General features: G+C 37.4%; 1 protein-coding gene across 4 annotated transcripts in view; it reads left to right on the forward strand.

Annotated features, from left to right (window-relative positions):
• The window catches only part of plxna2 (plexin A2), a 209,177-nt gene that overhangs the window by 112,652 nt on the left and 83,856 nt on the right, over positions 1-12,669 (forward strand). For all 4 annotated transcript variants that reach the window (XR_009268738.1, XM_058762507.1, XM_058762508.1 and 1 more), the window contains exon 5: positions 9,092-9,192. Coding sequence is in view for 3 of the 4 variants with exons in the window: in XM_058762507.1 (XP_058618490.1) it covers positions 9,092-9,192 (101 nt within the window). In the remaining variant the exon portion in view is untranslated. The remainder of the gene's footprint in view (positions 1-9,091; positions 9,193-12,669) is intronic.

Consider the following 12,669-nt stretch of genomic DNA (forward strand, 5'->3'; position numbering starts at 1 on the left):
TATATTTAGCTGTTGTTTTAAATTTGATTGTCGATCACAATTCCTTATGGGATTTGAAGTCTTTTTCTTGTTAAAGCTGTCACAGTCTTGTACCTTTTGTCTTTTTGTCCAATTTTCAAATACTTTTTTCTTCAAATCAAAGTTTGCATGTTGTGATTCACCTCATAGCTAATTGGTTTGGTTCATTGCTTATAACTCTTATACGAAGACTTTTTGTTTTAATCATGAGATTAAATTAATAGGAAAAACACTGGATTTGCACTAATATACTGGTACTTTAATATGGCCTTAATATGGCTTAAATCCTCTATTAATGTAAATTAGCTGGTAGATTAGTTGGTGGTGCATAGTGCTAGCAATGTCAATATTATGGGTTTGATTCTCAAATAGTAGTTCACTTCCAGAACAAATATTTACAGATAATGTACTCACCCCCTTGTCATCGAAGATGTTCATGTCTTTCTTTCTTCAGTTGTAAAGAAATTATGTTTTTTGAGTAAAACATTTCAGGATTTCTCTCCATATAATGGACTTATATGGTGCCCCCGAGTTTGAACTTTCAAAATGCAGTTTAAATGCAGCATCAAAGGGCTCTAAAGGGGAAGAAGGGTCTTATCTAGCGAAACGATCAGTTATTTAAAAAAAAAAAAATTACAATTTATATACTTTTTAACCTCAAACGTTCGTCTTGTCTAGCTTAGTGTATGTCGAAAAACTCAGATCTAATTTTCTCCTCCAACTTCAAAATCGTCCTACATCGCTGTTTTACAGTTTTTTGTAAAGGGTGTTTGATCTTCTTTGCATGTTCACTTTGTAAACACTGGGTCGCTACTTCTGCAGTGATGTAGGACGATTTTGATTGGATGACAAAGGGGTGAGTGCATTATATGTAAATTTTTGTTCTGGAAGTGAACTACTCCCTAAGGTACAGTATCATTCATGTTCATAGCACAGTGCAGGTGACAACTTACACATGGAAGTTTAATATTTTAGTATTAGAGGTTTGTTAAAATTGCTAACACTAAAAATAAGCAGTCAAAATAATGATGCTTGTTTTAGCCGTTGACTTCATGTACTTTGAGAAGCGCATCAACTCTCTCGCTCACTCTATCATGCCATCATTCTCCTACAGTACGTTGGAGTCTTGCTGAGAGGCCTCCTCACGCAATCAAGAATGCTTTGATTGAGTTTTCAACCCACACACACACATACTCATGCATTTGTGAGCGTTAGCGAGATGCGAGTGAATAGGGCTGGGAGAGTTGTGTAAACAGAGCGATTGTGTATGTGTGTGTAGTAACTTACACTTCACATGTGTGAATGTTTTATTGCGCTCCAGTTTGAGTGGGTTTGCTGAATACGTGATGTGGATTTCTGAGAGCGACCACCATAGAGACGATCTGTGCTTCGGAATCAAAGGGTCAAGGTTTGGCTGGTTAGCACGACCCCGTTAGCCTCCGTATACGCAATTTGGCTGCGAGAAACGTCTTTCTTCATTGATTGGAATGTGTATATCTGTGCAGATATGTGTGTAAATGACTGTGTTGTCCTGTATCTCTGCTGGGATTCGAGGGGTCAGATTAGCCTCATGTCTGGGAGTTTGTGGGCCGCTTGGCTCCACAGAGACACTGCACTGAACGGATAAGAGTCAGTCAATTGTTGCCCTCAGCTTACCCAAGCATGAACTTATCACCAGAGAATTTGTCCTTAGGACTGAGGTGTGTGTGTGTGTGTGTGTGTGTGTGAGTGAGAGAGAGACTTGGCTTGGGTAAACTGACTGTTTAAATGTAAAAAGACCCCATGAAGAAATCTAAATTAGAGTTTATAGCTTTTATTCCATGTGTGTTAGCTTTAAAACTCGCTATATGCTACTGTACTCCTAAAGACTAATACAATTAATAAAATTCACTTTTATCATACAGCATTTTTTTTTATATGTTTCTAAAAGAAGTCTCATGTTCAAAAAGGCTTCATTTATTTGATTAAAAATACAGTAAAACAGTAATATTCTGAAATATAAAAAATAAATAATTTATATTTTAATATTTTTTAAAATGCAATATATTCTTGTGATGCCAAAACTGAACATTCAGTAGCCATTGCTCCAGTCGTCAGTGTCACATGATCCTTCAGAAATCCTTCAGATGTGATCTGTCCCAACCAAACTTGTTTTTTCAAAAGGAAATATATCAAAAAAATATAAATAAATACTCATCTAGTCAATTCATGGTCTTCAAATAATTGTGAAAGTGTTTTTGCTCATTCCATGTACATATTTGACCAATATGTATGATTTGTAATTGTTGGTGGGTAATGAATCACACAAACATGCTGTTTTCCTCAGATTTTCGGTGAGTGCCGATGGATTTATGTGTCAGTTAGATTATTGCACTCTCTCTCTCTGTGTGTGTGTGTCTGAAGGGACATGATCGATGGTTCTCATTGCTGTTGGTGCAGCGTTCAGTATCTCACATTAAAAATGAATGTGTGAGTGTGTGTGTGTCTTGTGTGTGTAGGTGGCAGTGTGTCCCAGAGGTTCCAGCTGTTTACGGCTCACTCCAAGAGAGGGGTAGGGGGTCAATGCCTTAACTGGTCGCTATGGCAACCACGATGAGGATTTGGTGAACGTTTTAGTGTGCGTGAACATCTGGATACAGTATTTGTACATGAGAGGCTTCTGGATTTCTTGAGTTTCAGCTCAGACGATAAGCCCGCTCTTAATCTCTTACAACTTTCCTCAAAAAAAAAAAGCTTTTTTAGGGAGTCAGTGTGCACAGATTTTTATTTTTATTTTGGAGGAATAAGCTGCTGGACTTTTCAGTTTTCAGTACTGACAGATATCCCACATAGTCATTATCTGTATACACCACTGTTCAGAAGTGTGGGGTATGTTTTTTTTAGTCTGCATTTATTTCAAAAGTACAGTAAAAGTTGTAATTTTGTGAAAAATTACCATTTAAAAACTGTTTTCTTTTATAATAAATGTTAAAATGTCATTTTATTTCTGACAGTTAAGCTGAATTTTCAGCCATCATCACTCCAGTCTTCAGTGTCACATGATCCTTCAGAAATCATTCTAAAATGCTGATTTGTGTTCAGTTGTAGATGGTCGTATTTTTGACAAAACAGATAAATGTAGTCTATCCATTGCATACGAAATGTGTTGTCCAGTGCGATTGTTACCATTGCAATGAGAAAGCAGCAGATTTTGGAGTCCAACTGTAAAGTTAGCCTAATTTGAAGGTTTATGGGACAGTAATCTACTTATTTTCCAATAAATAAGATATCCTAGATACATCCATTATATTTTCTGATGTTCCTCAACAACAATACTCTCTTCAACACACTCTCTTCCATGTTAGTCTGAGTTGCAAGACATTTTTAATGAATTCTTAATCCGAAATCCATCATATTGTAAACTGTAACACCATGCCAAAAATTGAACAATTTGCATATTGTTCAGACAGTTTTTTTCCTGTCTAAGTCAGAAGTTCTTGGCCAGAACAAACTGTAATGTTGATCAGAGTGTATGCTGATAGTCAAGTCTAGCTACACAAGAACAGGATTTCCCTTACCCTCGGTTTGCCCTCATATTTTTCATTCTCCTTCTAACCCCTTGGATATATCGCTCTACATCCTTCTCTCCATATGTTTCTGCTCTTAATCATTTACCTCAGACCTGCAGCTTTCTTTCATTCTGTATAATTTTTGCTCTCATTCTTGCTCTTGTTTTCTCTCTAATGGTTCTCCATTCATCAGACAGGTGCATGGGACAGCAAGGGTGTTCTGAGGACTATGGAAAAGAGAGCTAATGTGAGCATTTATTCTCGTCGTCCAGCTCCCAGCTCCCCTAGCATACTGTACTCTCCATGCTGATCCCAAGCACAGGTCTAAGATCATCCGTTCGTTGTAATTATAACGTCTTGGGTCTGGATTACAGCAGCAGAGGTTCTTTGGAGGTTACAAGCTTGATTTGAGGAGTGTTGTTTGTGAATAAGATGAGAATTCGGTGCCAACTCCGTCTTCTTTTCTTCTAAATGTCCTGTCTCCAGGCAATTCTTGGCCAGCATCAGAGCGAGTGGAAAATATCGAATTCAAGCCAGATAGAGATTAGCAGATAGCATCCTGGAAGCATTTTAAGCTGTGGAAGAATTACCGAGCTCAAGAGGAAATTAGGAGTTGGCGAGCACCCTGTCCTACCATGAGTTTGGGCTGAACCCAGAATTCCTCGCTAATCTAACTACAGTTGTCTTTTAAGCCAATTGGCTGTTATTAATACTTTAAGTTCACAAGTGCAAGTGAAGATTAATGGCGTTTGTGGTGCATTCAGATGTTTTTTGGAGGAATGTTTTTTAGACTGTCAGACCACTTATAGGAAAATACTTTCAATATTTCTTTAATACAAAAAAAATAAAAAATCCAAAACAGACAGCATGACAAGTGTAGTATGGTTCCCAAACAAATGACTCCTATGAACCAGTTCTTTTTGAATCAAACACAAAACTGAATAATCAGTGTAGTTGCTGACTTTTTTCATGTGATATAGTTAAACATATAGTTATTCATTTTATATATTTTATTTTTTTATATAATTGTTATATAAATTAATTGTTTATTTTGTTTTTAAAGAACTATATAAATATAGAAAAAATATTGGTGTATGTGTGTATATATAATTCTTTTTTTCGTTTTAAAATCAGTTTTAAATTAGCTATACAAACATAAGTAGAATTCTGTCAATTTTTTTTTTTTTTTTTTTTGGGACAACTTTTATATGGCAACATTAGTGACTAGTAGGCACATATTTCTGTCTAAACTGTATAAATGTATAAACAATCCAATGCTAAGATTTGCCCAGGGGCCACTTTTTCTGAGTTCCGAGTAAACACCCAGAAACTGCAGCATAAATTAAACACCACCACATATTAGTTGTCAACTTGTATGGTAGTTTTTAGAAAAATAATTTGCAATTATTAATATTAATAAGTGTAATCATTTATTGAACATTGCTGTCTTTTATCATATTGCTGTTGCTGCAGCTTGCATCATGCCTAACAACTGTAATAAAATCTGTAGAATATGATCTTGCTTATTACCTTATATCTGGTTCTGTTGTAAACTAATCAAAAAATTGGTTCAAATGAAAACCATGTTTCTCTGTTCTGCGGTTAAACTCAAATTTTAATGAGAAAACGCACACACACAATCACAAGCTGCTCTCAGTGGGAGAACAGGCCTCATTGTGCTTCCCACTGTGTTGACTGACTAAAGCATGTGCTGGTCAACAGCTGCTCCAGTTGCCTGCCCACAACCCCCATAACACCTTTATCCATCTCACTTTTTCTGTCTGGAAGTCTCTATATCAATCTCTCTGTCTCCATCTTCTCCTTTGACATCTTCCTGCCAAGTGTGCAGACGTGGACGTGCACCTGCGGCAGCTGTGTCACCCTGCAGTGCAGCTGTCCCCTCTCTGATCTGCTCCATCAGCGTTTGACACTGCTGCAGATCTTCGTAATGTAGTTAGTGTCACTAGTACTATTGCTTACACTAGGGTTATTGTGGTGTGGAGGGTTATTATTTCAAATTAGACAACAATTACACTTCATGAACAGTATCTACTTTAGTCTGGTTTGCAATTTTTTGGGGTTTGGGTTCAAAAGTTGGACAAAGTTGACAGGTTAAAAACCAGTGTTATTTTAGTATAAGATAGATAATATATTTTTAATATTTTGAATTAGTTTTTATTTTATTTTTTTTATTTTATTCATTTTAATTTAAGTCTTAGTCATTTTGTTTTGTTTTTAAAAATGTCTATATAGGGGTTTTTTTTTTAATTGAAAAAATGAATTCAAGAAGAAACCCGAGCCATATCTAGGGGCCAGAATATCAAAAAGAGACTTGGCAGTAGGCTCTTTTAAATACTTAAAAATACCCAAAATGCCCCAGCAACCACTCAGAACACCTTAGCAACCGCATAGTAATGCCCTGGCAACTATCAAAACACCCTTGCATTTTGTACGGGCTTACATTTTCTTCATAACATATAACAAATCTAGTTAATGTTACTCCAGAACCAGCATTTGGTGACCGTTGGCGTCTAGACGGCATCATCTGGTATCTGTGAATCTAATGTTGTTGGATTGTTGGTCTGGCTCTAAGTCAGTGTTGTGTAACATTGAGACTTATTGCCATGTTGAACCAGCGTCGTATGACCGGTGTTGCTTTGTGAGCGGAGCCCCTGGTGGGCTTGTTTGTCATCAGGCTGGGCGGCAGCGCTGATGTGCTGGACTCATTACTTTTGACCACCTGTTTGTCCTGGGGCAATGAGTGAGCGAAAAATAAAGAGAAACGAGGGAGGGGAAGCTGGGTGAAAATGAAAAAGGGAACAGGACGGATCCTTGTGGGACACCTCTCGGTTTAGCCATGAAGTCACAACGTATGTATAAACACAACTGTGCATGCATTTGCGATCACAGCCGTGTATCAGTAGAAACAACGCTGGTAGCGGGAAGTTGAATGTGTGTCTTTGTTTTGGAGCCACCGCGGCTGTGTGTCGCAGGGACAGGTGGATGGCCACCCCCGTCAGACCCCGCCGCTCACACACTAATGACATTTAACACGGCCATACAGCACACACACACACGCACAGTGGGAACCCTGTGTGTTTCTCCACCCCTCTCACTAAACGCACACTGTGTGCCCACTCATCCATCTTAAAACTGTCTCTCACTTCATCCTACCCTTTGACACCGTCACGAATGTCAGAATAAAGAAAACACAATGCCGGTAACCCTCAAAAAGCTTGATGCTGTGCCCAAATTCTGAATACTAACTGGCACACTGGTCCTATTGGTCAAACTTTCTTACAATTTTGTTCTTTTATTTGTATCTGATACAAACATAACCCTAAATAAGTCATCGTTCATAATTCATTTTAATGACAAGGCGTAACATTTTGAGATGCTTTATAATAAAAGTAGTCCAACATATATTTTTTAAAATAAATTTACTCACATGTACTTGAGGTAAAGTCACATTTTATTTAATTATATATAATATACATACACACAGACACACACACACACACACGCATATATATATATATATATATATATATATATATATATATATATATATATATACATATACATATACATATACACACATATACATATACATATACATAGTTATTTTTCTGTAACACACCTGACCAAATTTAACCAGCCGTTCATTTCAGTCAATATGCAGGGGAAAAAGTTATTTTCCCCAAATCCTCAATGACTTCACACTATCCTGTTCTGCTTGTGTGTGTTAATAGGATGCAGGTGCACCCAAAAAATCCCCTCAGCGACAAGGGAGGACATCACAGACTCCAGCGCTGGCAATGAAAGCAAACCCCTGAAAATACATGAATAGATAAAAGAGATATTACAAGCGCAGGCACAAATCACAGAGCTGTGGCCCGGTCATCACAGCGACGCTATCCCAGCATGCCAAGTGGGCAGCAGAAGGCTGTGCGAGTGGAGTGGATAGGGGCTTTGTGGGTCAGCGGGCAAAGCAAATCTCTAGTCTGTTGTAGCGATCCTTTGTGAGTGTGTATCTGGTTAGCACTCATCTCTGAGGTATTACAGGAGTGTTTGATTGTCTAGGTGTGTGTGTGTGTGTGTGAGAGCATATGTTCAAACTGTTTGCCAGAGACACGCTGCTTGTTGAGTTTTGAGGAGTGACATGTTTGCTTTTTATAATGGTCAGTGAATTGAGTCTCACTCTGGAAACGAACTTGACACAATCACCATTATTTGTGTGTGTGTGTGTGTGTGTGTGTACGTGCGTGCGTGTTTTTGTGACATATGAGGACATAAATTTATATAATGACATGGGTATGACATAGGTATTACAAGGAGAAGGTGATTTATGAGGACATTTCCCCATGTCCCCATATTTCAAAAGGCTTATAAATCATACAGAATGAGTTTTTTTGAAAAATGCACATAGTTTCCTGTAAGGGGTAGGTTTAGGTGTAGGGCGATAGAAAATACGGTTTGTACAGTATAAAAACCATTACGCCTATGGAATGTCCCCACAATTCACAAAAACAAATGTGTGTGTGTGTGTTCATACCTAGTTAGACAGGTGCACTGGGCGACACAAAAGAACACTGTGTCGATGCTATTCCTCTTAGTGGCAGTAGCACAGCTGCTTGTGTCCTGTTTCCTCTGTTCTGTCTGTTTCTGTTAGCACACACATACACAGTACAGGTTTTACCACTGAACACTCTCATGTTTGTCTTTGACTTATGCATTTCAAAGGAAATACGAGTGCACATGAACACACAGATGTTCCTATGCACATTCACAATACACAATACACATTTGGATAGCCAGAGACAAAAAAACATTGAAAATAAGATCTCAGCTGTTTCTCAGAGACAGCAATGAGATGAAATGGAGATAAAATGGAAATTATTTCTCAAGGGCATTGTGTCTCCATTTCTACTTATAAGGACAGTTCAGAAAAAAGTCTGTCGTTATATACTCGCGTTAATGTTGTTACATACCTGTATGACTTTCTTTTTTCAGTGGAAGGCAAAATAACGGTATTTTGAGGAATGCCGGTAACTAAACCATTCCAGTTGACTTCCATTGTATTTTTGTCCAGACGATTAAAGTCAGTGGGAACTGAAACTGTCTCATCTTCTTAAGTAAATGATGACTGAATTTTCATTTTGGGGTGTATTATCCTGCTTTCAGGAAGAAATTGACCTCAATGTCTCAAACTGTTCTCTCATTTGCCATATCATCTCATCATTTTTTCTATATATCACTACCACTATTTTTACTATATATCACTATAAAAGTGGAAATCATCATTTTACTTTTGACTAGTATTATTTTTCCTAAATACTGGGATTCATCTCGTGTCACTTTGTTCACCTTTCTCTCTCCTCCTTTTGGTCCATCATAGTCTCAAAACGAAGTGGCTTAGGAATCTATGATTTTCAATGTTACTTTAGTATTATATATCCATCAAATGGATTAATAGAGCTTGTGTTGATTGAATATGCTCAGTCTGTTCTTTCTTTGTTCTGCAGGTCACGCGGGTGCCGATCGAGTCCTGTGAGCAGTATGGCACGTGTGGAGAGTGTCTGAGCTCCGGAGATCCACACTGTGGCTGGTGTGTGCTGCATAACGTGTAAGTTTTTGTATTTGAAGACCAGAATCTCCAAATCTTAAATCATGTAGTGAAAAGTCTAGGAATGATCATATGTAAAAGCCCAGTGGTGCTCGGATGGCACAGAGGTTGTTTGCCCTCTGGTGGTGGACTAGTGCAACCGCATCCGGATGTTAATCTCACACTCAATGCTAAATCCTCAGATGCTTGTATGCTTTTAAATATTGAATCTAACGTTTCCAGAACAACAGGCAACTGACATTACAGCGTTCATCATCTTTTAGTGGTTTTGTGCTGTTGTCTTCTCTCTCGCGTCCTGACTCTGTAGGGGTGTGTAAACCCTCCGCTGCCATCATTACAGTAATGGCGGGGGTACCTCCCTTGGAAAAGTGCACTTAAAGTAATTTACATGACTCCCGACAGGACAGGGACAAATAATTGGCGAAGTGAGCGGTATTTGTGCGTCTCTGTTCAGCATGGGGCTGTTTTTTTCGTCGGCATGCCGTTAGCGCGGCAGGATTACATTCCTCCATCAGTCCTCCAGGGCTTTCTGCTGTATTAAAGCTCATGTAATGCAGATGCCATTCGAATCTCAAACATATCATGCTGTGCTGTGCAGACAAGCTTATGTATTTATTAAATCACTAGCAAAAAGAACTAAAAGTAGCATGCCACTACTTTTGTTTTTTAATGTGACATGGTATTCTTTGAAATTAATTAATTTATTAATATTTTTATTATATATATGTATATATAAAATGGAATAGTACTCAATGGTATATATATGACATATAACTATATACTGTATGCTGTACTTATTTTAAGCTACATATTTTTTTGAAGGAACATATACCGTAAATATCATGGCATATCAATATGGTAATCACTCAGTACCATGCTATATATCAGATTCTCTCATTTTCTCTTTCGCTCCATGTGTGCTAGTATTCCTCCCTCCCCATGGCAAGTGCTTTTTCACAGTCAGTGTTCTCTTAATGAAATTAACATCTCTCACTCGTTCTAATTCCAGCTCCACACTCATATTTGCTCATTTCTCACTCTTCATGGCCCCTATGGAGTCAGTCCTTCCACATCTGATAGAGCGATAGACAGAGAGAGAGAGAGATTGCTACAATGGTTTCATTAGTCTTTAAGCCTTCACTGCACTGTTTTTGTATTTTTTTGCTCATACTTTAGAATAAATGTTTTTAAATCGTTTTTCTGGGATCATTAAAGCACCAAAGCAGATGGTTTAAGGAAAATGAATTCCTTAAAATGTCTTTAAAACAACACATCGGGCAAATATCACAGACTTATGTGAATATGTTACATAACCATAATAAGTCATTTTTTGAAAGAAGCACTGCATTTTTTTTTTAATTAAAATTCATTTGATGAAGTTGTAAGTTTCAAATTTGTAGGAAAAACTAGATTTATAGAAGAAGTTTTTAGTACTGAAAGATGGTCCAGTCTCATTTTAGTCATTATATGTTTTCACTACTGTTCAAAAGTTTGGTATCGGTAAGATTTTTGAAAGAAGTTTCTTATGTTCGCCAAAGCTGCATTTATTTGATCAAAAATACAATAAAAACAGTAATATTGTGAAATATTATTACTAGTTAAAATAGCTGTGTTCTGGGTTAATATGTTTTAAAATGTAAATTATTCCTTTATTATAATTATTTCCAGCAGCCATTTCTTCAGTCTCCAGTGTCACATGATCCCTCAGAAATCATTCTGATATGCGGATTTGGTGCTTAAACTTTTCTTATTATTATCAATGTTGAAAACAGTTGTACTGCTTAATATGTTTGTAGAAACAGTGGTGCATTTTTTTTATTTTATTTTATTTTTTATAAAAGTTCAAAAGTACAGCAATTAATCAATTAATGTGGCCTTGCTGAATAAATATATAAATTAATTTCTTAAAAAAAAAAAAAAAGACTGAGGCCAAACTTTTGAATGGTAGTGTATTTATTTATTGCACTTGCCTTGTTTGAAGAATTTTTTTTTTTTTTTACCCTGGAGACTTTTTTTGTAGAGCAACATTATTCTGCTCTTAGTATGCGAGATGTCTCTCTCTTTATTCTTACCTCAGTTCAGAATAGTGTGATTTGCCAAAGTTCCTCTAATTACCAGCAGCTGTTGTGCACCATGTGATTGAAAGGAGAAAAAAATGAGTGAGAAGAGACAAAGCAAGATAGTGTTGGAGCATATGAGTTAGCACTAAATCTGCTGGTGTTTAGACTATGAAGGCAAAAAGCATCTGTCTGGCATTAGACGACATCTCTCATTGGCCAGTTAGGTGTGACCCTGAGACTGGGAGGAGACACAAAAAGGAGGAAAGCATGAAGTTTGCTGTCAGATTTAGGAGGACTAATCTCCTTGGCCCGTAGAGAACACTAATCCTGGAGATGATCTGATTGGCTGAACTCCTTTGAGGTCAAAGGCTGGTTTAATATCAGTGATCCAGCAGTTGCTCAGCAGAGATCATTCCAACGGATCCATAATCGCTTTTAGGATTTAGCTCATTATAGAGAGAAAGAGGAGGTGGGGAATCTTAGCACTGATCAGTGTTTAAGGGCAGTGTGTAAGCACATTTAACATTATGCAATACATGAGTGTTTGGAAAGTGTGTGTGTGTGTGTGTGTGTGTGTGTGTGGGTGGGTGTGTAAGCTCTCGGCTTGGGTCTTGTTTGCATGGCTGTGGCGGTCGTTCCAGGAGGGAGACGATCTTCACAGCAGGATTCAGCGTTTGATCCGTGCTGTGAGGAAGCATTCGCTCGCTCTCTCTCTCTGATGTACCCACATGGACATTCTTGATTATGTTGGGCTAGCACACTTTTTCTGCCACGTATACTGTGTACTGTGCACCGTATGGAAATTTTCTTATGCATTGAATGTACTGAGCACAATGTGTGAGATGTTGTGTCCCATAATGCAGTGCACTTGACTTGACCTTCCATGTGACAAATGAACCAGAAAAAAAAGATCAACTGCAATTTTAACAGAAATGATAATATTTAGATTTTCAGGCCTGAAAAGGTTATGGAAATTAGTACAGTTTTCAAAAACATAGAGTAAAATACGTTTTAATTTTATTATTTAATTGGATGGAAGTAATTTATGGAAGCCGTTTCCACCACTGAAATTAAAAAAAAAAAAAGACTGAGGCCAAACTTTTGAATGGTAGTGTATTTATTTATTGCACTTGCCTTGTTTGAAGAATTTTTTTTTTTTTTTACCCTGGAGACTTTTTTTGTAGAGCAACATTATTCTGCTCTTAGTATGCGAGATGTCTCTCTCTTTATTCTTACCTCAGTTCAGAATAGTGTGATTTGCCAAAGTTCCTCTAATTACCAGCAGCTGTTGTGCACCATGTGATTGAAAGGAGAAAAAAATGAGTGAGAAGAGACAAAGCAAGATAGTGTTGGAGCATATGAGTTAGCACTAAATCTGCTGGTGTTTAGACTATGAAGGCAAAAAGCATCTGTCTGG

Source organism: Onychostoma macrolepis, chromosome 23 (assembly GCF_012432095.1).
Source record: "Onychostoma macrolepis isolate SWU-2019 chromosome 23, ASM1243209v1, whole genome shotgun sequence".
Taxonomy (NCBI): Eukaryota; Metazoa; Chordata; class Actinopteri; order Cypriniformes; family Cyprinidae; genus Onychostoma; species Onychostoma macrolepis.